This window comes from Desmodus rotundus, chromosome 3, assembly GCF_022682495.2.
Source record: "Desmodus rotundus isolate HL8 chromosome 3, HLdesRot8A.1, whole genome shotgun sequence".
NCBI lineage: Eukaryota > Metazoa > Chordata > Mammalia > Chiroptera > Phyllostomidae > Desmodus > Desmodus rotundus.
The window spans coordinates 108,110,105-108,135,551 of record NC_071389.1 but is presented as its reverse complement, the minus strand read 5'-3'; the positions used below and the strand labels follow the sequence as shown (position 1 = coordinate 108,135,551).

The following is a 25,447-nucleotide window of genomic DNA, read 5'->3' as shown; positions in this document are numbered from 1 at the left end:
CAGTCCAACTGCAGCTGCAAGCATGGATTGTGTGTCAGTGGTAAACGAGATGGTTCTAATGTGTAGCAGCCTAAAGCAATAGCAATCATACAGGGGCAGAAGATTGTGTTTAAGTTTTTTGATATGTTGTAAATGAATTATGATACATTTGCTCCAGAACATGTTTTCATATTTCCTTTCTTGGTTATATCATAACATGTCAGTAATTTAAAACCTGAATAGTAAAGTCTGCTTCAGAGTTTGCTGGTTCATGACTGTGTTGCATCTGGCTTCTGATGCCCAAGTCACCAATTGTATTACTCTCTGTGGTTTCTTTCTTTTGGCAATTGATATGTTGGTGTGATATACACTTAAAGGTTGGATTGATCAGTAATGCAATTTTTCATGCTCTGGACTTTTCTCCTGTAGTGGTTAGTTAGCCCCATGTGCTGGTTCTTTCCCTTCAGTTATCTCTGCAGCCTTTCTTGTGGTCCCTCCCAGGCTGCTGAATTTAGCATCTATAAGAATATGTTTGCATTGCATCAGAGCTCTATTGTTACCAAGCCAAAAAGGGGGCATTGTCTGCCAGCTGCAGAAAAAGCCAAACTCATGAGGCAGGTGCTGATGCAAAAGAAAAGAGGTTTTTATTCAGGTGATGTGCTATCTGGGAGAATGTTGGACTCCCTGTCTCAAAGCTGATCTCCATAAAACCAAGACAAAGTCCAGCCATCCTCAGCAAGATCAAAACAAAAGCCAGTTGCCCAGAGTTCCTGCTTCATTTTAAAGTACCGTCTTTTGGAGTCCGCAGGCATCTGCCAAGCAGTCATCCAGGTAGCTTAGCTTGTTCCCAACTGCTGCCTGTTTCAGGCTCCCTAGAAGCCATGGGCCATAAGGCTGTTGGGGCCACAAGGTCACGTGTTCCTGGAAGAGAGCACACAAACACAACTGGTAAATGCATGACCAGGTAGGCAAGAGAGTAAGAGAGTCTCCCTCCTGAAGGCCACGTGGCCCATGGAGAGAACAGGCTAGGCCACCATCCAAGTGCAGATCACGAGTGAAGAGCCATAGCAAGAGAGCCTTCTTTGTTCCCCTGGGTGTTTTCTCAAAATAACCAATCAATTAACCAAACTTTTGGGCTCTTCAGGTGGGTCCACCTCCCAACCACGAGGCTAGATTGACAGGCCTTTTTGGTCCAGCATCTCCCCCTGTGCTATTTTGATATTTCTATGGTGCATGTGCCTGCCCTTCCCCGGGCCCCACACCCCATCTGGTATGGTGGGGCTTTTCATACATTCAGTGTAAGAACCCCTGCATCTTGGCTAGTTGGGGATACTCCCTTGACTCTGTAGGTCTTGGGGTTGCCCAGCTTCCTGCCCTAGGGCCTCTGGCCACAATACTGGGGCTCCATCTTGGGGCAAATGCTCCACTGCAGCTGAGCCCAACCACTGTTCCTCCTGGGGGAGGAGGCGGGGGCCCTGCCACTCTTGACACAACTGAAAAAATAGCTTCAGTGGGCTGACGAGACTTTCTGCTGAGTAGGCAATTCTTGGGGCTGAGAGCCAAAAACTCTGAAGCATTGTTTAGGACATTCTGCAGAGAAATAAAGCCCTTTTAAGATTGCGAGTATAGTTTACAGCCCATGCTTTGGTGAGGTGGTTTTCTGGTGTGTGTTATGTTTATCAAAGGATAGAATGTCGAACTTCATCCCTCATTAAAGGAAGCCATAGAGGCCAACTTTAGAGGCTTCATATTGTTTTATTTTCTTTTATACAATTATTGTGGGGGGGGGGGTTTCCTTTTTTTGAATTAGAATTAGGATTAGAATTTTATTTGACATTTCTGTCATATTTTTGTCCTTTACTAAATTCAGGCAGCCACCATGTTAGCTTTTCTCTGCTGTGATACTGGCTCCTTTCCACACCCATCTTTCTAGACTTTAAACTTTTTTTTTTTTTTTTGCAGTTTTCTTTTCATCAGTTTTGTTCTTCAAAATATCTGTCCTTTCCACGATATCACAAAATACTTTCATTGAGTAAAAGAGCTCAATAATTATTTTGACTTTGTATTCTTTGGTTTTATTTCTCCCAACTGATATTTCAGTAGAGCATATGTATATTTAAACTTAACAATTGACCTATCAAACAAATATACTGTTGCTGGTATGGTGTTATTCATGGGCTTTTCTAGTTAGAGTTTACTATTTCTGAGTTAGTTCTCTATCATCCGCATTTCACTTCCACAGAGTTTTTTTTAGTAATAGATGCTGTTCTGCATAACTTGTATAAAGTTTACCGTGGCACATTTAATGAGGCTTACAATATGAACTGAAATGAATCACTGTATTTTCTGGGTGGCTCCTTAATCAGGATTTAAGAATAAATATTTGTAAAAATACTGCTTTGAACATGAGGCCATTTCATTATGAGGTCTTTCCTATGGTGAGATGTCTTATGAACTAAGAAATAAGGTTTTCTTCTAAGAGCCAAACTCATATGAATCAGCCCACATATTAACTGTTAACTGAAGAAGTTATCTCTCTGTAAGAATGGCCCACACTCAGAGGTCACCTAGAAAAGGGTAGCTGTGGACATGTGAGAACGTCAGAATCCAGGTGAAGGGAGTATAGTGTTATCTTCATTACAGCAGTTCTCGGCATAAATACAAATAAGTATAGTAAAATATTGCTGCCATTTCTTTACCTGCCTCGCTCACTAGACTGGGTGTCTTAAGGGTTGGGGTCGCCCCTTTTAATACAGCTACAGGGTTAACTGAGTGTAAGGGTTAACTAAGATACTGGGTTCACATCACAGCCCCATCACTTACTGGCTATTGTGGCCTTGGTAAGTTTCTTAACTTTCTCTTATTTTCTTCTTATCTCTTTATCTATAATAGTTACAGAGGAATTGTAAGAATTAAGTACGTAGGCACTGTTGCCATTATTTTTCATCATATCTGTAGTGGTGCATATTAAGTGCTTGTTATATTGCTATTCAAAGGAGAATTTGCTTAAATCTGGGCAAGAAAGGCAGCCCCCTATATATACAAACATGAATAGATTCCTCTGTCACTGGGGATCCGGTGCTCAGTACTATTCAGAACCCAGGAAACACCCACCTCATGTTTTGACCTGCATCTTTGAATAAAAGGAAACTTGAATACGTGCAGACTGGTGGGTTATACCACTGTTGACTTTGGAGCAGATACTGTTTTAGAGTACAGGAAGGATTAGAGCTGTGGAAGTGGTTTAGAAGAGAAAAGACACATTAACTTGTCAAAACTGTTTCGGCATGAATACAATAGATTGTACTGTAAGAAAATACTGTTTCCTGGTAGTGCTAAGCTTCCATTTTCTTGCTTGTCTTAGGATTTCAGTTCATGACTCTGGAGGTTCTCATGACTTAGTACAGTATTAGGAATAGTTATATTTGGATTCTAATATTTGTAATGTTAACTCACATTACTCATATATGTGTACATATGTAGGTTTATAGATCCAACAAGAAGTTTGAAACTGATTCATTAACCATCTTGTTATTTTACAGGGAAATTTTAAAACATGAAATTTAGATTTTCAGTTTTTTATATTTAAGGTAATTTACAATTTGACAAGTATATTCAAATTTTGTCCATGTTGAATATAATTACATTTTCTTCTTTAATATTTTAGGTTATTACAGTCCATAGACCATAATTTATGTAAAAATCTTGATTATAACAATATAATTGGTGATTTTGCTGAAATTAATCAAGTAAAGAACATATATGAGTTATATGTCTTTTTTCCCCATTTTTAATTAATTAATTTTATTTTTTTAATTACGTATTACTTTCAGTATTATTTTATGTTGGTTTCAGGTCTATAGCACAGTAGATAGACAATTGTGTGGTTTACAAAGTGTTCCCCCCAATATTTCCCATCCCCACTTGTTACCACACATAGTTATCACAGTATTATTGGCTATAGTCCCCATGCTGTGCTTTACATCCCTGGAACTATTCTGTAACTACCAATCTGTCCTTCCCAATCCCTTTACCCAACCCCCCAAATCCCCTCCCCTCTGGGAATCACCAGTGTGGTCTGAATTATGTGTCTCGTTATATCTGTATTTATCCAAATATTACCAATTCATTAACAGAATAACCATTGTGTGCAATTAGTTAATTCTACCATCTTTGATATTTTGCTGACTTTCAATCTTTTAAATAATCATAGCTTTACACATGTTATTTTTGTTGTATATTTGTCATGGTAGGGAGGAGCATATTTTATTTAATATTTTTTAGTTTACGTTATAACTTTTAAATACTTAGAACTATGGTGTGTAGTACTTTATTTGCCCCTTGGTAGGCCTGAGAAAAAGGAGCAGTTGCATCCATTGATGGGGAGCATACAGGGAGATAAGAAAGGCTTGTAGAGCAGTGAACATCTGATCCCTGTCCAGTGATAATGATGTGGGTGAGTGGAGAACGATTCGGACAGAGAGTGTAGCCTAAGCAAAGTTCCGCATGCAGTGGCAACCGTGGGTCTGCAGTGGGGCTGAGTGTCCTAGCCAAATTGGGCTTCCGGACTGGCCGAGCTAAGGCCATGGAATGTGGTAATCCCACGGCCTGTAGTGTCTGGCTGAGGCCTTGCAGAGACAAGCCAATAGCCCTCTGACATCTCCAGGTTTCTGTATTAGCACCCTTGGACTCCAACACTAAAGCACTTTCATTTCAAAGAACAATGAACATCTTCACGAAGAGATGGCGTTTAGAGAATGTTAACATATGTGAATGAAGTGGGCTTTTAACCATTTGCATAATGAAGCAAAAGAATGGTATTTCAAAGCTAAACAAAGGCCATTCATCTCTGATTGGTAATGCACTGAGGGATAAGTATTTTCTAGATATGAAATCTTGCTAAGATTTTCCAGGAGCCCTAGAGGATTAAAGACCTCAATCCTGACAGGAAAAATCCTAGCTCTGCCTCAATTTGACAGCTGTTTCAGTGTCTTCAGTCAGTGTTCATAGTGTCCCACTATGACATTATTTTTGATGTGGGATTGTAATGGTCCTGGTCAAATTTGGCCATGCCTGGAGATTGCACAAGAAACCTATGGCCACCAATTCCTTTGTCACATTTCTTTGCTCAGTGACATGTTCTTTCTTTTTCTCTCCTGTCTTTTTCTTTGTCTTGCCTCTTCCATCTGGCTATAGATACAATATTTTTATTTTTAAACCCTTGCATTTTTGATTTTTGGCATGTTCCACTCACATCCTGAACCTGTTCATTCCCTCAGATCTTTATTTAATACCTACCAAATGACAGGCATAGGGAAAATTAAGATGAAAAAAACAAGTCCCCTGAACTCTAGTTCAGTCAAGTGAAAAATATCTATTGCATTTCTGTGCTTCTGATAAAATTTAGAACGTTTGGATCTAAGTAAATACCTTATTTTATCCTTGTAACAATCCTGTGAGGTTATCATCATCATGGTAAAAAAAAAAAAGAAGAAGAAGAAGAAGAAAGAAAAAGCAAACCACACCTTTGATTTTTTCCAGCCTTGCTTAAAATATCACTTTCTTGTTTTTCCCCTTTAGTCCATGTTAGCATGAAGTCAAAAAGTCTTGTTAATCCTCCATTCAAAATCATGTTCCTCTGTCATCCTCCAGTGTATTATTGGCATAAGTTGTTTTAAAAAAATTAAGCACCATTTTTTACAACTCCCCCCATTCGTTATATAATAAATATCGGGACTTCCTGCATTCCCCTAGGTAATCCAATTATTTATTTCTAAAGCACATTTATTTGACATTATACAGTCACTGGTAGTAAACCCCTTCAGGGAGGGGCCTCACTCACAGTATAAACTGTCACACCTTACAAAGCAAGTGCTTGATAGAGGTTGGCTAAATTTAACATAACTTACAGAATTAACTTCTTGTACCTCCATCTTTTACCTATGAATAATTCTTTCCATTTCCCAAGGGACCTCATTGTCCTTAGAGGGTTTTACTTGTCTTCATAAACCTTTTTCACAATTTGAATTTTCTTGCCTTTTTTGACAGGTGATAGGTGACCCCAGACAGTTTGATATTTTCTGAAGTTAAATAAGGATGCCCTGAATATCTTCATCTATATTTATACCTGAAGTACTAAGTAATACAGCACCCAGACTTTGTTCTGTGGATTCTGCTGATTTGCACGATCACACAACTAATGCTGCCAACTGGTCAGAAGTCTGTAGGCAGCTGTTTGCAGATACCAGCAGGGATCCCAACCATCTGGCCATATTTTTTAATCAGAATGTTTTGTGGTCTGATAGCGAATCCTTACTGAAGATCAGGTGAATTGTTCAATTTCTCTCTCCAAGCCTTAGCACTCCCATTATAGGAGGAAATTCAGATCATTATAATGAAGTTCCTCTTAAATTCTGCCCAGTGCTTTGATGGGTAGTGCAGGTGGACAATGTGGATGTAAGCTGGTTACCTTCAGCATTGGTGGTGTGCTGGGCCTGTCAGATGCCTCCCAGTCACGAGCAGCCAGTGGTGCTGCACTCACTTCTCCTGGTTTTTTGAGTCTGTGTGCTTGTTACCCAGTCACATTTGTTTGAACGCATCAAGACCTTCAGAGTAGTCTTAGGCGACTTAGTGTCATATTTGAACCTCTTTTTCCATTTATCTTGTGAAAAGCTAGTTCAAAGGTGACTTTTTAAGACTAAGGGAGTCACGATGTAGAAAGCATCTAATGTTCAGTCTTACATTCCTAACTATCTTAGTCTATTCAGGCTGCTAGAACAGATACTACAGACTAGGTGGTTTATTTTTGACAGTTTTGGAGACTAGAAGTCTGAGACCAAGGTGTGGGCAGATTCAACATGTGGTGACAGCCTGTTGTCCGGTTCTTGGACAGCAGCCATCTTCTCACTGTGTACTCACATAGCAGAAATAGCCAGGGAGTTCTTGGGGGTCTCACATAAGAACACAGCCCCAGTCATTGGGGCTTCACCCTCATGATCTAATAATCTCCCAAAGGCTCTAATACTATCACATTGGGGTTAGGATTTCAATATATAAATTTTGGGGGTGACACAAACATTCAGTCCATAATTTTCCTTCATTTCTCAAGAAAGTGTATGTAGCCCTGGCTGGTGTGGCTCAGTGGATTGAGTGCTGGCCTGTGAACCAAAGGATGGTGGTGGTTCGATTCCCAGTCAGGGCACATGCCTGGGCTGCAGGCCAGGTCCCCAGTAGGGGGCATGTGAGAGGCAACCACACATTGATGTTTCTCTTCCTTTTTTCCTCCCTCCCTTCCCCTCTCTCTAAAAAATAAATAAATAAAATCTTTTTTTTTAAGTGTATGTAGATCCATCTCTTTGTCTCTTTGAGTAGTTACTTGATATTTAGCTTTTCTGATTTTATTTCTTTTAAAATCTCTCTATTGTTCATTATTATATTTACCTTGAGATTTCTGTTGTATCACTTTAGTAGCCTTAAATTTCTTGCTCCCTTTCTACATCCTGATATAGTTGACTTTCAGTTGATTTGTATGTTTATTCAAAAAAAAAAAGAAAGAAACACAGACCCAGATAACTCAAAATTCATTTGTTAGACTTTGGATTTAAGATGATTTTGCACCAGATTTGCATTCCAACTTGGGTTTTATTTAAGCTGCTATTATGATTAGTTTACATTCCTTAAGCATGTACCAGCTGGCTAATGGAATAAACAGGCAGGCCTGAAGAAGCTGAGCTAGGGTGTATCATTGAAAATTGATTGTAGTTTGTTCCCGTGCCCAGAAAAATGTCTGCTTAATGACCTAGCTTTCTTGGACTTCTTGTTTGTGTTGAACTTGATATTCTAATGAAATGAATTTGTTTTACAAAGAAACCCTGAAGGTATTTAAAGGGTATAAGTATAAAAATTACTGTAACTAAACTAAATTTGTCATATGTTTTAATTGTTTATGTTCACTGTGTACTTAGTTTTTATATATTTTCCTACTGTTTGCTTTCCTGTATTTTAATATTAGTTTACACCCTGTTTCATCATCTCATTAAAAACCATCTTGTTTCATGATGTTGATGTTTCATAAGCTTTGATAATTTAAGTATTTATCCTCTGTGAAAATGTGCAGTAGAAACTGGACTTGCTATTTCCTTACCCAGGAATTCATTAGCGAAAGTTCCAGGCTACAGTAGTGAGGAAAACTACCTGACTTTCTATGTTTCCTCCTTAATTTTGAAAGTGATGTCATTATTTCAGTGAGAGAATACGTGATTGCTAGGAATTGTTGTTTACCTTCTTGGAAGTAAAACTTTGCAGAAGGAACTTGTACAGGAGAATTTGGGGCGGGAGGTGGTGAATGCTCAAATGCTTAGGACAAAGCATTGAGCAGTCCTTCATTCCTTCTGCCCCTCCAGGGTCGGCATGTCACTCAGTTCTTGAATGAGTGCAGACACAGTGGCGACCCTGTTGGGCCTCTTTTTTTTTTTTCATGTATTTTAGTTTTTGCCTCTTTTAATGATAAAGAGAAAATGCCTTCTCCAGGACTTGCTGTGCAAATGTTTGTGGAAGAGACAGGAAGTATAATAGAAAGATCAAGAAATTCATAGCCATAAACACATGGAACCCTTTGATTTGTTCCTCCTCTTCTGTGATCATTAGCAATATTACCTTGGGTAAGTTGGTCAAACAAATTACAAATCCATAACTTGGGTCTACCCCAACCATGGATATGGGGTACTGCTTCCCACATTTGCTGTGGGCTTCACCCGTGAGAAGAATGGCTGACTGAAAGCCATCTCCACCCAGTCTGAGCCCCACCTTTTACCATCTTTCAATGCAATTGGATTCTTTTCATCCCAGGCAGTCTTTCTCATATACCTTTTTTTCCTTTTAATTGTAGTTATAAATCGGAAGGTTTCCTTAGTCATGACAGATAGTAACAGTGCTAGAGATAGTTTTAAATAAATCAAAACTACAGAAGAATCGCTGTCAAACTTCATAGCTCTTGGCTGTGCCTGGAATATGCTTCAGGGTCCTTGCAAGGTTCCCGACTGAGTATTGTTTCCTGTAGGCGTACAGCATTTCAGCTGTGTTACAACACAAAGTGGCTTTTGTGGGCTGGTCCAGAAAGCTCGCCAAACATTTTAGCAGAGATTTTATGAGAAAATGCATTCTAGTTTATTTGTAATGGATACATAGTTTGTTTATATCGGGGAACTGTCTAAACAAGTTTTCCCCTAATGATTTTTTAACTGCTTTTGTCGTCAGGAAAAGAGAGAGCACATGGGTGAACACGACCATGATTGATTGCCTATTTTTATTTGGAAACTACCACACTAATTGGGAATAGGGTATTTGGAATATTTTTACCCTTTTATATTTCGTACTCACATCTATAAGGGTGAAAAAGGATCTCTGTTTTGGAGCTGGATAGGATAAATTTTTCCATGAAATACTGAATAAGACAAAGCCTTCAGATCACGTCGGTAGGTTGTATTATTATTATTAATATTTTAAAGAGGTAGAAGGAGAAGCGTGTGGTAATCAGATGCATTTATCTACTCATGATACCAGCAGGCTGGCTTGTGAAACATAATCCAATTGAGCGAGTCCAGGGTAAGAAGGCGCTCTCAGTTGGTCAGTGTTTCAGTTCTTCACTGACTCTCCCAGGATGGATTAAAAAGTGTCATGCTGCTGCCTTGACCAGTGTGGCTCAGTTGGTTGAGTGTTGTCCCACAAAACAAAAGGTCGCTGGTGCAATTCCTGGTCAGGGCACGCGCCTTGGTTGTGGGTTCAGTCCCTGGTCAGGGCACATACTAGGAACAACTGATCGATGTTTCCCTCTCACATCAATGTTTCTGTCCGTCTTTTTCTGCCTCCCTTCCCCTCTCTCTAAAAATAAGTAAAATCATTTTTTTTTAAGTGTCACACTGCCAAGTAAGCTGAAAAGGCACTATTTAAAGATCTCACTATTATTAAAAGGTTTTTTTTAATGTTACAGAAAAATAGCCACATGTATATATTGAAGATTAAGAGGGTAGTGAAATAGTTTGAAAGCATACTATTAGAAATATGGGAGTAAATACCAAAAGAAACAGATAAAAAAAACAGTTGAAATTGTTTGGGGTGGGTGGATAAGAAAGGATAATGCAGAAGACTATGTACTGTATTTTATTACAAGTCTTTAAGTAATATTTTTCTTTTTAAGCTATGTGCATGCTTAAAATAAAAATGTAAAATAAAACATATTAGTTCATAACTAACAGGATATTAATATCATTTGAGAATTATATAAATAATATCTATAGTAATACTATAACAGTGTAATTAAATGTTTTTGTAGGAATCAATATATAGTTATCCAGTTTCAAAACATTCTGATTAGATTTATACTTCTGTCTTTGGATTATATTTGTTTGCACCTTTATACCTCTTTTTTCTTAACTTTATTATTTATCTGCCAGAAGTAATAAAATCAGGGATGATCATCTTTGTATTTTACTACCCATAGCACCTTGCACAGTATCTCAGACATAGTAAAGTCCCAGAATATGGTTAGTCATTAAGTTTTCAGGTTTTTAAAATCTCTATAAAAATTACACAGATAATACTGATTCATTCTAGAAAAAAAATAGAACATTTAAAGAAGCAAACAAAAAATAGCACCCCAAAACTCACCTTACTATATTGATAACATCTCTCCAAATGTTTTTCTATGCAATATATGCATGTAAATAAAATTTAAAGTAAAATTACATATAGGGATGGCAAAAGTAGGCTTACAGTTGTTCATAATCAATAATAATACAAGAATAAACTGTTTCTTGTACTTAAAACTGTAAACCTACTGTTGCTAACCCCTGTACATTGTTTTGTATGTTTTGTACCAAGCTCTATATACTAAATATCTAATAAATGTCTTTGTGTGCTAAGTATTCATTTGTCTTCATTTTTAATGACTGCCTAATCTGTCTGGATATGCCATTATTTTTTAGCTAAGCCTTTCTTAGTAAACATTCAAGGTTTTTATTATTTTTCTTTAGTTGTTAACAAGTTGTTTAATGAGTATCCTTGTACATGTGGTTTGGCATCTTATTTGAATATTTCATAGGATAAAGTGGACTTTTTAGGTCAATAGGTATGCATTATTTTTAAGGCCCTTAATCAGGTTGTCAAATTGTCCTCCAGAAATGTTACATCAGCTTTGGTCCCAAATGGTAGAGAAAAGAATATCTGTTTTACTACTCCCTCACTAACAGGTGAGCAAAAAACATATTCATCATTGTTGATTTAATTTGTATTTCTTAGAATAATAATGCATTTGGACATTTTTAACATGGATGTAATTTGTTATTTTTTCTTTAGTTTTCTTTTCCGTGTTTTTCCCCTTCCCATAAAAAAGTTTACTTTTTAATTTTTATGTATTCAAAACTATCAACCATTTTTAAAAATTTCTTCACCAATTTTGAAATTTTGTGTTTCAGAGCTGTTTCTTTCCCAAGATCACATAAATGGAATAAATTGATTTTAGAATTTAGTGGGGTGACTACCTCTCAAATTTCTTCCTTTTTCCCATCAGGAAAGCGATAGAAGAACTGCTTACAGAAGCAAAACGTGGGAAAACAAGGGCAGAAACAATGGGGCCCATGGGCTGGTAAGTGCTTGAGTAATATTCCTCAAAACTTAAAATAAATACTAAAGAAAAAAGTCTTAACTAGCAGATAGAGGTAATGTAAAACCATGGATTTGGAGGAAATCACCTGAGGCAAGTACAAGAGAATGCCACTGAGGCTGACGCCAAGGAACTCTAATAACATGAATAAGTGGGCAGAGGGATGTGTATAAGAATCCCTGGCATGGTTTTATCCCTTTGGGTCTCAAATCTCCAAGAGATGTGTAGATACTACTGTGCCTAAAAGGCGCCTATGTGAGAGTAGCGCTATGTCAGTATTCATTATTTAAAAATTCTGTTTTAATTATAGTCATTGGTAAATTAAATTTTACTTAAAGTAATTCTAATTGTAAGTATTTTGATTATGTGACAATTCAGCCATGTAGAATTGAGTTTACCTTAGCAGTTTCTATACAAAATAGAGCTGGTTAAAACTTAGTAATATAAGCAAAGGAAAAATTTAGTCCTAAGAATCAAGTCTCCTCTTTTAAGCATTACTTTAGCAATGGCATTCACATTCAACAAATATGCTGATTTTAGATCTCTTACCTACAATTTAAAATTTACTACAGTGGAGTACTGTGAACCATTAAAAGTAATATATAAAAATAGGATTACTGTCAAGATGGCAGATTAGGTAAAGGCTGTGCATACCTCCTCCAATGCAAATCAAAATTACAACTAAACTACAGAACAACCATCATTGAGAACTGCCTGAAGACTAGTTAAGTAGAAGTCTTAAAACTAAGGATATAGCTCTGGCCAGTGTGGCTTAGTTGGTTGGAACATCATCCAGTAACTGAAAGGTTGTAGATTTGATTCCCGGTCAGGCCACATAACCAGGTTGAGGGTTTGATCCCTAGTTGGGGTGCATATGAGAAGGCAGCCCATTGATGTTTCTCTCTCACATCGATGTTTCTCTCTCTCCCTTCCTCTCTCACAAAGCAAGGAAACAAAAGAAAAACTAAAGATATTCAGATATTCAGAAGAAGCCACATGGATACTGGTAGGAGGAACAGATATACAGAACAAGCAGGCCCCACAGCCATGGTGTGACCATTAAGAAAAAGAGGGATATCTTTGTTGTGGAGGTCCCCCCTGAGGATTGAGGTGTTCCAGCCTCACATCAGGGCCCCCAGCCCTGAGCTCCAATGCCAGGAAGAGAAATCCCCATAACTTCTGGTTGTAAAAACCAGCAAGGATTGTGGCTAAGTGAGATAGAGGGCTTCTGGAATGCCAGGTGTTCCTCTAAAGGACCAGTGCATGGACTGACTCACTTACTGATTGACTCACTTACTCTAAGCTCCAGTACTGGGGCAGCATCTTGAAAAGCACTGCGGACCTATAAGGAGGAACTGAATTGTCTATCCTCAGGGCGAGGGCTGGAGGGGCAGCTTTCTCCCAGACAGAAGTGCTAGCAGCTGCATTATCCTTTGTTAAGCTGTCCCCTCACAGAGCCTGCAGGTGCAGGAAGGCTCCAAGTCTGAGTTTCTATCAACCTAGGTAACACATTCATCCTGCCCTGATGATTCCTTGAGACCCCACGCCATCCAACTTGCAGGTTCCCCCAAGCCGCTTCCAGCGGCTTTTCCATACAAATGACTATACTTGGCTCACTCTGGGGACTTTCCTAAAATGTCTTAAAGGTTTACAAACCCCAAACAAGCAGCAGCTGGCCTCAGCCATAAGTGGCCCCAAAATCGGCAATAGTGGCAGCTGGCCTTGGTTCCCAGCTTAGCCTCTCCCAGGCACCTCTAAGCCCAGCAAAAGTGATAACCTTCTACAGATCTCTCTGTAGCTCATACAAAGTGACCCTGGACTAGGCACAGGCAGCAGCTGACCTTGGCCTGCACCAGATCCCCTCACAAGAGGACCCAGAACTAACACACCTGGTGGTCAACTTCAGACCACACCAAAACACTATCCAACCAGCTCCACAAATGACATACCCAGAGGGCAGACTCAGCAGGCACCAGAGCCCTGTTAAAGTGACTCCTGGTCTGTGGGGTCAGTCCCTGCCCAGTAGTACCTCCACTATAATCATGGTCATTCCTCACAACCAAGAAGCCTAAAGGTCAGTCCTTCTCATTGTTGGGCCAAAAGCAGTCAGGACTCAATTACAGCTGGAGGCAACTCATAACCCACAAAGGACACACCTGGAGCACTCCACCCAGATGACCAGGGAGACGGTATCACTGGGTCCCATAGGGCACCTCCTATGTAAGGCTACTTTATGAAGACCTGGAGACATAGCAGACCTACTTAATATGTAGAAGCAAACACAGGGAGGCAGCCAAAATTAGGAGACAAAGAGACACGTTCTAAATGAAAGAACAGAACAAAACTCCAGAAAAGAACTAAACAAAATGGAGACACATAATCTACCAGATGCAGAGTTCAAAACACTGATTAAAAGGATGCTCACTGGGGAAGATTAGATGAATTCATTGAGAACTTTAATAAAGAGATAAAAATGAGATAGAAAACATAAAAAAGAGCCAGCCAGAAATTAAGGATACACTAACAGAAATGAAGAATACATTACAGGAAATAGGAAAGTAGATGAAGCAGAGATTCAAATCAGCGATTTGGAGATTGGAAGGAAGCAGAAAATACCCAATCAGAACAGCTAAAAAATAAAAGAATTTTTAAAAATGAGGATAGTTTAAGGGGCTTCTGGGACAACATCAAGCATACCAACATCCACATCAAAGGAATACCAGAAGAAGAGAGAGCACAGGAATTAAAAACCTCTTTGAAGAAATAATGACAGAAAACTTTGCTAACCTGGCAAAGAAAGTAGATATACAAGTTAAAGAAGCACAGACAGTCCCAAGTAAAACAAACCCAGAGAGGCTCATACAAGATACATCATAATTAAAATGTCAAAGGTTAAATACAAACAGAGAATCTTCAAAGTAACAAGGGATAAGTACTTAGGATAGAGAGCTCCTATAAGACTGTCAGCTGACTTCTCAACAGAAACTTTGCAGGCCAGAAGGGATTAACAAAATTTTCAAAGTGATAAAAAGCAAGGGCCTACAACCAAGATTATCCTACCCAGCAAGTCTATCATTTAGAATCAAAGGAGAGATAAAGAGTTTCCCAGACAAGAAAAAGCTAAAGGACTTCATCTTCACCAAACCAACATTACAGGATATATTAAAGAGATTTCTTCAAGAAAAAGAAGAAAAAATATGACAATAAAATAACTACATAATGTAATTCTTAACTCAATTAAGAGACAGTCTAATTTAAAATAGACAAAACATTTGAGTAAACTCTTCATCAAAAATGACACAAAATTGGCCAATAAGCATATGAAAAGGTGCTCAAATCATTAGTTCCCAGGAAAAAGCAAGTTAAAAATGACAGCTGCCAGAGCACATTCACTAGAATCACTAAAATAAAAAAACTTGGAGAACCAAGATGGAGGCATAGGTAGACAAACTGTGCCTCCTCGCACAACCAAAAGAAGGACAACAACAATATAAAAACAAAAACAACCAGAACTGACAGAAAATGGAACCACAGGGAAGTTCGAGAAACAAGAAGATAAAAAAGAAACATTCATCCAGACCGGTAGGAGGGGACTCACATTGCTGCGGCGGGACCCAGAGACTGGCAGAATGTGGAGCGAACGGGGCAGCAAGTACGACTGCTAGCAGACCCTGCGGCCCCACATTCGCGCATAGATAAACTGAGAGGAACGGTGGGGGAGCGAAGCAGACCTCGCAACCCAGGGATCCAGCAAGGGGGAAATAAAACCTCAAATCTGATTGAAAACACCTGTGTGGATTGAGGCAGCAGCTGGAGAAACTCCTAGCCTCACAGGACAGTTCATTGGAGAGACCCACAGGGGCCTAGAGCGTGCACAAGTCCACCCACTTGGGAATCAGCTCTAGAGGGGCCCAGTTTGATTGTGGGTAGTGGAGGGAGTGACTGAAATCCAGCAGAGAGTGAAGCAAGCGCAATTGCTCCCTCTTGGCCCCTCCCCCACATACAGTGTCACAGCGCAGCAACCAGCGTTACCCCACCCCGGGGAACACCTAAGGCTCCGCTCCTTTATGTAACAGACTCACCAAGACCAAAAAAAAAAAGGCCCAAATGAAAGAACAGTTCAAAGCTCCAGAAGTAATTGAGCTAAGCAGTGAGTAGGTAGCCAACCTATCACACGCACAGTTCAAAACACTGGTAATTAGGATGCTCACAGAATTGGTTGAATTTGGTCGCAAATTAGATGAAAAATCAAGGCTATGCTAAGAGAAACAAAGGAAAATGTACAGGGAACCAATAGTGATGGGAAGAAAACTGGGACTCAAATCAACGGTGTGGACCAGAAGGAAGAAAGAAACATCCAACCAGAAAAGAATGAAGAAACAAGAATTCAGGAAAATGAGAGGCTTAGGAACCTCCAGAACATCTTGAAACGTTCCAACATCCGAATTATAGGGGTGCCAGAAGGAGAAGAGGAAGAACAAAAAATTGAACACTTATTTGAACAAATAATGAAGGAGAACTTCTCTCATTTGGCAAAGGAAATAGACTTCCAGGAAGTCCAGGAAGCTCAGAGAGTCCCAAAGAAGCTGGACCCAAGGAGGAACACACCAAGGCACATCATCATTACATTACCCGAGATGAAACAGAAGGAGAGAATCTTAGAAGCAGCAAGGGATAAGGACACAGTTACCTACCAAGGAGTTCCCATAAGACTGTCAGCTGATTTCTCGAAAGAGACCTTACAGGGAAGAAGGGACTGGCAAGAAGTATTCAAAGTCATGAAAGGCAAGGGCCTACATCCAAGATTACTGTGTCCAGCAAAGCTCTCATTTAGAATGGAAGGGCAGATAAAGTGCTTCTCAGATAAGGTCAAGTTCAAGGAGTTCATCATCACCAAGCCCTTATTATATGAAATGTTAAAGGGATTTATCTAAGAAAAAGAAGATAAAAAATAGGAACAGTAAAAATGACAGCAAAATCAGTTATTAACAACCACACCTAAAACAAAAGCAAACTAAGCAAACAACTAGAACAGGAACAGAACCACAGAAATGGAGATCACATGGAGGGTTATCAACAGGGGAGTGGGAGGGGGAGAGAGGGGGGAAAGGTACAGAGAACAAGTAGCATAAATGATAGGTAGAAAATAGACAGGGGGAAGGTAAGAATAGTATAGGAAATGTAGAAGCCAAAGAACTTATAAGTATGACCCATGGACATGAACTATAGGGGGGGAATGTGAACCATGGACGTGAAATTATAGGGGTTGTGCAGGATGGAGTGGAGTGAAGGGGTGGAAATGGGACAACTGTAATAGCATATTTTTAAAAAAGAAAAAAGTTAAGAATTTCTTACGTACATACAGAATTCTACCCAATTACCAGAGAATTGAAAACTTAAGCCCACAGAAAAATCTGTACAGTAATGTTCATAGCAACATTATTCATGATAGTTCAAAATTGGAAATAACCCAAATGTCCAATGGTTGATGAATAGATAAAGAAATTGTGGTTATATCCATACTTTCAGTACTATTCAATAATAAAATGGAAAGAACTACTGATGCTTACTGCATGGATGACCTCAGAAGCATTGTGCTGAGTGAAAGAAGCTAGACACCAAACATCATGCAGATTTCATTTGTATGACATTTTAGAAAAGCCAGAATGGGTCATTGTTTGTCCCCAGGAAGTGGGGGCAGAAGAAAGGATTTACTGCAGAAGTTTTATGGATGATGGAACCATTCTATATTTTGACTTTCATGGTAATTACATGACCTCATGTATTTGTCAGAACTCATACTACTATTTAAAAGGATAAATTTTATTCTGTATGAATTATACCTCAGTAACCATGGTTAAAAACAAAGAATGTCATCATTTTACCATCCCTAATGATAGATTAAATCTAGGTAAAAATCACCAATGGCTGTTAAATCTAGCAGATGAAAAATTGCTGGGTAATTTCCTGGTGACTGGGTCAGCCTGACAACACCTGAATTTATTGATCGGCCTTTGCACCACTATAAGAAAGGCATACCACCCCTTCACACACCCTCGTCAAAAAATGGAACTCAAATCTGGTTAAGTCTCCAGTAGAACTAATAGTTTGCAGGAAATACAGAGGGCAGAGCAGCCTGTAAAACCACACTAGAGGAATAAAATCACAAAAATCCAAAATGTGGTGACATTCTATGGAAAAAACAACCAATTTAACAACTGAATTGTCAGGAGAAATGGAGGAGGAGAAGGAGGGGTATCCTATGAATTAATAGGTTTCAGACACATCTAGTAAAATGTGTACCATTTTAGAATTCTTACTCAAACTAACTAAAAGTTGGAGGTATTTGATGCTATTAAGGAATTAATATTAATTTTTATATGTGAAAATGATATTGCTGTTATTTTGTTTTTAAAAAGCTATTATTTTTTTAGAAATTCATTCTGATGTATTTATGGATGAAGTGATATAATGAAATAATCCAGTGTGAATCAATCTGTATGTAATACAGATTCAAAAAAATACCTACCTCCTGGAAGGATGGTTGTAAAACTTTGGTGAGTTAATATGTCTGAAAACACTTAGCAAGAGTCCTGGTGTGGAGCAGTGAATGTTATCAGTAGTTACATCTGCTTTTATCTTCTTTCTAGTACTCCTCCATCCTTTACTGAGATAAGTTGCCTGTGCTAATGGGAATCACGTTAGTACAAACTTTGTTAGGGGCAGGCTGCTTTGGTTTTTGGTGTATGGCAGGACCTTCATCAGGTTGACATTAGTCATTGTTCCAATCTAAAGAATTAGCATAGAGCTAAATCATAAATTCAGATGATTTGACAAGTGAATAAGAAAATACCAGGGCGCTCTGCTCCTCCAGTTCAACAGACAGCTGCGTCTTCCTGCGCAGTGCCAGCGGCCTCAACCCTGAGACACGATGGTGAAGATCAGAGTGAACGGATTTGGCCATATTGGGTGCCTGGTCACCAGGGCTGCCTTTTACTCTGGCAGAGCGGACGTTGTCACCATCAATGACCCTTTCATTGACCTCAACTACATGGTCTACATGTTCCAGTATGATTCTACTCACAGCAAGTTCAAAGGCACGGTCAAGGCTGAGAACGGGAAGTTTGTCATCAATGGGAAGTCCATCTCCATCTTCAAGGAGTGAGATCCCGCCAACATCAAATGAGGTGATGCTGGTGCTGAATATGTTGTGGAGTCCACTGGTGTCCTCACCACCATGGAGAAGGCTGGGGCTCACTTGAAGGGTGGAGCCAAGAGGGTCATCATCTCTGCCCCTTCTGCGGATGCCCCCATGTTTGTGATGGGTGTGAACCATGACAAGTATGACAACTCCATGAAGATTGTCGGCAATGCCTCCTGCACCACCAACTGCTTGGCCCCCCTGGCCAAGGTCATCCATGACAACTTTGGCATCAAGGAGGGACTCATAACCACAGTCCATGCCATCACTGCCACCCAGAAGACTGTGGATGGCCCCTCTGGTAAGCTGTGGCGTGATGGCCAAGGGGCTGCCCAGAACATCATCCCTGTGTCCACTGGCACTGCCAAGGCTGTGGACAAGGTCATCCCTGAGCTGCACGGGAAGCTCACTGGAATGGCCTTCCGTGTCCCCACCCCCAACCTGTTAGTTGTGGATCTGACCTGCCGCCTGGAGAAAGCTGCCAAATACGATGACATCAAGAAGGTAGTGGAGCAGGCATCAGAGGGACCCCTCAAGGGCATCCTGGGCTATACTGAGGACCAGGTTGTCTCCTGCGACTTTAACAGTGACACCCACTCCTCCACCTTCAATGCTGGAGCTGGCTTTACCCTCAATGACCACTTTGTCAAGCTCATTTCCTGGTATGACAATGAATTCAGCTACAGCAACAGGGTGGTGGACCTTGTGGTCCACATGGCCTCCAAGGAGTAAGAGCCCCATGGACCACCAGCCCCAGTGACAGGAAGAGAGACCCTCAGCTGCTGGGGAGTCCTTACCCCAAACCGATCCCCCAACACACTGAGAATCTCCTAACCTCCAATTTCCATCCTAGACCCCCTGAAGAGGGGAGGGGCTTAGGGAGCCCTGCCTTGTCATGCACCATCAATAAAGTTCACTGCACCCCCCCCCCAAAAAAGAAAGAAAATACCTGTTAGAATTCTTACTATGTGAGAAGAGTTCAAGAAGATCAGTTAGTTGTTTCTAGGCAGCTAGAAGTCATTCATTCTGACCACCATCATGCCACTTTGCTTAGTAGAACTTTCTGGTAGTGAAATAACTAGTATATCAATACCAGCTCTTTGCCCCCCTGGGAGAGTTACCATATGCACAAGCCACCTTGAGATTTATGGAAGTATTGATGTACTCTCTTGGTATCATATCAGTTAGATGGCAGTTCCTTAAAGTTATTGAGGATCCAGTTTCCTTCCAGTTTCCAAATATCCCAGCCATAGGCTGTCATTCTTTTTCACATGATCTAATATTATAGCACCGTTAAATCTACTAATTTCAGTTAGCAGAAAGGAAGAAGAGAAGGAAAGCATGCTCTTTCCCTTTAATAAAGAACACTTCCCAGAAGCTGTGCACACCATTTCTACATATACTCCATTGGCCAGAATTTAATTTCATGTCTACACTTAGCTGCAAGGCCAGGAATTTAGTCTTTTTTTTCCCAGGCAGTCGTGCCAGATAAATATCTGGAGCGCTTTTACTATAGAAGAATGAAAGAATGGATATTGAGGGACAACTAGCAGCCTCTTCCCATGAAGGAGGGAGAAGCATGTTGAAAAGGGAGTAAAAGATGGCAGGCAAAGTAAGACATTCCCGAGTTATACGGTAGGTCTAAGGAGACAAAATGTAAAACTTACATTTTCCTGTTAGTCTACACAACAAGTATTCTTGCTGACATTGTTAGTTTTTTCCATTGTTAGATTTATAACAGTGGTCCTCAAACTTTTTGGTTTTAGGAAACTTTACACTCTTAAAATTTATTAGGGATCCCAAAGAACATTTTTTTTGTGTGGGTTATATCAATCTCTATTTACTGTGTTTTAAATTAAAATGGAGGAATTGTTACAGTATTTATCCATTTTTAAATACCAATAATAAACTCATTACATATTAAGGTACTTTGTTTTTGTAAAATAACTATATATGCAAAAAAATGTATATATTGAGTAGAGTGGCATTGTTTCATGTTCTTGCAAACCTCTTTGATGTCTCGCCTATAAAAGACCTGGAATTTCAATCTGCCTCTGTAGTCAGTCTATTGTAATAGCTTCCTTCGGTTGAAGTAGATGAAGAATATCAACACATTTGTAAATATCACCACTAAACTCATCAGAAAAGTCTCTAAGTATTGGGAACCTGTCAAGTTCGCAGTTTTCCAGAAGTATTTTTTTTACTAGAAAACTCCAGTTTCATCATTGGCAATGAACACCGAGTTCTTTCAGTCTAACACACCCTAGCAGGGGTGTCCAACCTTTTGGCGTCTCTGGGCCACACTGGAAGAAGAAGAGTTGTCTTGGGCCACACGTTAAGTACACAAACACTAACAAAAACTGATGAGCAAAAAAAGGGTTTTAATTAAATTTACGATTTTGTGTTGGGCTGCACTCTTAGCCATCCTGGGTCACGTGCGACCTGCAGGCTGTGGGCTGGACCCCCCTTGAAACGATGTGGACTTTGAAGGGTCCAGCCCAAGGACAACCATGACTCGCTTCTGCTTCCTATTGCTGGGACAAAGAACATCTTTCCCATTGTGCTCATCCTGCAAGAACTCCTGGTTTTCTGTGTGTGTACATACAAACTTTTAATCACTAATCCATTGGTTGCCAAACTTATCTGCACATTTAAATCAACTGGAAACTTCCAAAAATACATGTCTGTGTCCCACCATCAAAAACTATTAGTTTGGGGTACGGCCTGGGTTTTGGACTTTTAAAAAGATACCTAGGTGGTTCTGAAGTGCACGCAAATTTGAAAAACACTATACTAATCCCTATTTATTAAAAAGAATGATACCAACCAGCTCTGCAGCATTCAGAGTGTCCCCACACCTCTCTTGGGCAAACAGCCTGGACTGTACTCGGGTAGCCAGGTGTCGAGTCCTGGAATCCCCAGATCCCTGTCTGTCCAGCCGACCTCCTTGGACAGGTCTGCGAGGAATAGACAGTTTGTTGTTTACTAGTGGGTCTCTTTTTCTAAGCCTCTAGAACACAGGTGGCAAACGCAAGGCCCGAATCCAGCCTTCCACCTTGTTTCTACCTGGCGGCAACGCCAAGCTCTCGCTTAACTGTTAAGGAGTAGTTACTTTTATACAGTCCTAAAGTGCATTTTGCCCTTTGAAGGCAACCGCGAGGCTTATGTGGCCCCCGGTGAAAATGAGTTTGACACACCTGATCTAGAAGACCTTTATTTGTGCTTTAAAATTTAAAATAAAACTAGAGTGACATTATTTTTTTCTTCTTCGATATTCCATAAATTGATCATGGTGAGGTAGTTGAATCATCGCCAGAAAGAAATGGCTGAACTAAAGGGAATGCAAATGTAAGGCCATTTTTATTTTATAAAGAAAAAGAACATTTGCTGCTCTATACTTGAAAGTATTTCATCAAAAGAATCTGTTTAGAAGTGTTCTTGACACAGGCCTCAGAGAAGCTAGAATATTGGGCCATATGACTTCTTTTGAGTTGACATTAAGGAATTTATAAGGATAAATTTTAGAAACAGGCTTAACTTCATTGGCTACAAAGCTGTTTTTATTCTGGTCACATTCTTGAGTCTAGCGCCTGTAGAACTTCAGCCTTATACTTGGAAAGGCTTATCTTTTTGTACAAAAAGTTCCAAAGATCTAACCTGACAAAAAATGATTCTTCATTTTTTTAACCTAGTTGTTAAGGAATGACATTTTGGGGTGCTGTCTGTTTTGGCATGGGATCGATCTGATAATAAGGGAGACCGTCACTTACATCATTCTTCTACTTTATGTCATCATCTTTTGATTATCTGGGCATTGTATTTATACTTATTTGAATATGCACAGAGCACCAATATGTATGTTAAGAGGCCAAACATAGGCAGCAGTCAAAGCAGTATGCTCTCCTGGCCCTAAAGTTGTTAATCCACTTGTGGAAAGTGACAAGTGAGCAGGTGAGCTCAATGCAGCAGCTAGAAGGAGGAAGTGCTCGGATTTCAGAGTGAGGCTCAGCCTGGCTGAGGCTCTTGGCAGTATTTCAGGGCCACAGAGATCCAAAGCTTTTTCTTTATAGTTTAAGAACACGGGGCCCAAAGAGGTTTCCTAGGCCTTGGCTAGCCAACTGCTAATGGGACTAGAAGTTTGCTTTCTTGTTTCTAGCTCTGTACTACCTCTCTTCTGTGGATTATTGTTTGTTAACATCAAAACATCACCGATGCTTCCTGCCCCTGCTTCCCACATTCCTTTCCTATCCAGTTCTGAAAGTGCATCAAAGAGCCCAGAAAGTTTCCATTGGATCGTGTAGCTGTGTAAATGTTTTTTATTGCTGAGGGATCAGGAGACCAAGGACATAGCCTAGTGTCTACCCCATTTCACCACTATGTACATGTCTGCTTCTGAATTTCATCTTCCCAGCCTTCTTTCCTCTCAGTAGTCCCCCAAAGAGCAGAAATACAGAGACAGAATCTGGTATTTGTCTTTGCTTCAGGACCTAGTATAATGTCTTACATATGAAACATGAAATATTTACAAAAATAAATATCATAGCTATGTGCATCTATGTCAACTATTTTTCACTTCTTTTAGGTGTGCTGGTATATACAAAGTGCACTGAAAAACCTACTGTGGGCCTCAGGACTGTTGTATGCAGAGGAATTAAGGATGAACAGCTTAGTAATGGGGATCATAACACTGTAAAAGAATTTCTCATGTGGCCACTGCTGAGGCATTTGATTGCCAGATTATCAACTAGCTGCATGGGGGGTTAGGGTAGTTGCGGCAGCATTAGACAACAAAATGAGTTGTGATCAAGACTTCAAAATAGTGCCCTTGTTTCATGGCACGTTGGAAGCATAGTTGTACTTGTTTCTGAAAGTGTGCAGATACGTAGAGAATGGAAGATAAAATGCTGTCTGCTGGTGTGGGGATGGGTTTGGCTGTGGAATGAGGAATGAATTGGGATGCATTGGCTGGAACCTTGCTTCCTTGATCACAAGGACTCATTTTCCCAAACCCTAAAAGTTAGAACCATAATTTCCCACTGCCTATTGTACTTCCCAAAAAGCAAAGTCAATTCAAGTGTGTTTGGGGAGTTCTGTGCCTTTGTCTGTATTTTGGGCTTGTGAGTAGACAGCTATTCTTAGATGACTTGATGCTGTGGACAGATCTGCTTCCTGGTGCCTGTCCTAGACAGAGAAGCCTCGACTACATGTGTGCTGATGGGCTTTTCACCTATGGTTTCTTTCCCTAACTGCTCTGGAAATTGGCCATCTGATTAGACTGCAGCATGCCTTTCTTCTCCTCCTCCTGCTTCATCTGAAATAGTGCCGGGAGGGTGGGCTCTAGAGTCAGACTCCCTGGTTCCAATCCCAGCTCCATGTCCTGTGGTTGGAGAAATGAAATGAGGTAAGGTAATAGCACAGGGTGATTGTTTCATAAGTGTTAGCATCACTAGTGCTATTATTATTGGCTGTTGATCATGTGTCGCTACTGGATGGGTCATATTCATGAGACTGTTTTATAAACCCAAAGTGGCAGGTCTAAATCTGTAGAATGCTATCTCCATCCTTCAGCAGTAGAGAGACAAAAGTATCAAAATCTGAAAAAAAAATTATATTTGTCTTCCCCTTCTTGTTCTCTAGGTTTGTTTTACAGTTTACTGTTTTTCCTAAGTTTAGTATGATAACTGCAGGAAGAAGGCACCTTATTTTTGCAATTACGTTCTACAGTATGCCTATTCAAAAAAATAAGTAAGTAAAGACGAAAGGCTTAGTCTCTCTAATGGCAGGTTCTCTGGAAGTCTGCCCTTCCCGGGGTGTGCAGAAACCCTCAACACCGCTTCTGGGCTGACAGCTTTGAAAGTGAAGGCAATGGCTTCGCTTTTCCAGTTTCATGTAGGTAGAATGCTGGATCTTCAGTCTGCTGGTGCTGTCAGGGCTACTTTCCAGAGTTGTTTTAACCAGTTTCATTATATTTAGAGTTTTATAACAATTTATGTTGTTAGCACCTTAAATCTGGCTCTTCACACATAAGCTAGTATAACTTTATGAAACCAAAAATAAAGATAACTAGCTGGGATGAGAAAGTCAACATTGTATGGGTCAGAGCTACGGACAGGAACGCAGCTGCCCTGTCCTGTGGCCTCCTTCGGTCCCCCACCCCAGCACCCCTTTGGGCATAGACAGTGACATAGAGCAGACACATGGAGCAGCCATGACCTAAGCCCTTACTGCGGGGCTCAGGGTTTTACCTCAGTGCTGGCTGAAAAAGACAATACAGCAGTTGAGTTAGATATTCATCGAATGCTGGCTTGTCATGTCATCTCAAATACAGGGAAAAAAATGGCACTAAGAGAAACAAGAAAATAGAGAGATCAATGAAATGAAGTAATATCCTGACATGATAGATGAGAACAGAGTAATTTTCTGAAGGGTAAACATAAGGAACATGAGTAGAGAATTTTAAATCTACACGCAGCCATGGAGACCACCTACCTACTTCAACCGTAAGTTTTATATCTTAGGACCATCTATGAACAGTTTCCAGCTTATTAGGAAATGCAAGTTATAAGCTCAGAGGTAACACCCGGTTCCCATTGACCTTGGTGTCCATG

The 25,447-nt window shown here is 40.0% G+C and overlaps 2 protein-coding genes across 2 annotated transcripts in view; both read left to right on the top strand.

Annotated features, from left to right (window-relative positions):
• LOC112323178 (protein POLR1D) overlaps positions 1 to 25,447 on the top strand; it is a 48,141-nt gene that overhangs the window by 13,874 nt on the left and 8,820 nt on the right. Inside the window, exon 2 of the mRNA XM_024580818.3 lies at positions 11,546 to 11,620. Coding sequence (XP_024436586.3) covers positions 11,546 to 11,620 — 75 coding nt within the window. The remainder of the gene's footprint in view (positions 1 to 11,545; positions 11,621 to 25,447) is intronic.
• LOC112323174 (glyceraldehyde-3-phosphate dehydrogenase-like) lies at positions 18,500 to 19,782 on the top strand. The gene is given in 1 exon segment (XM_024580814.3): positions 18,500 to 19,782. A coding segment is annotated over 1 exon segment (1,002 nt). The 5' UTR covers positions 18,500 to 18,569; the 3' UTR covers positions 19,572 to 19,782.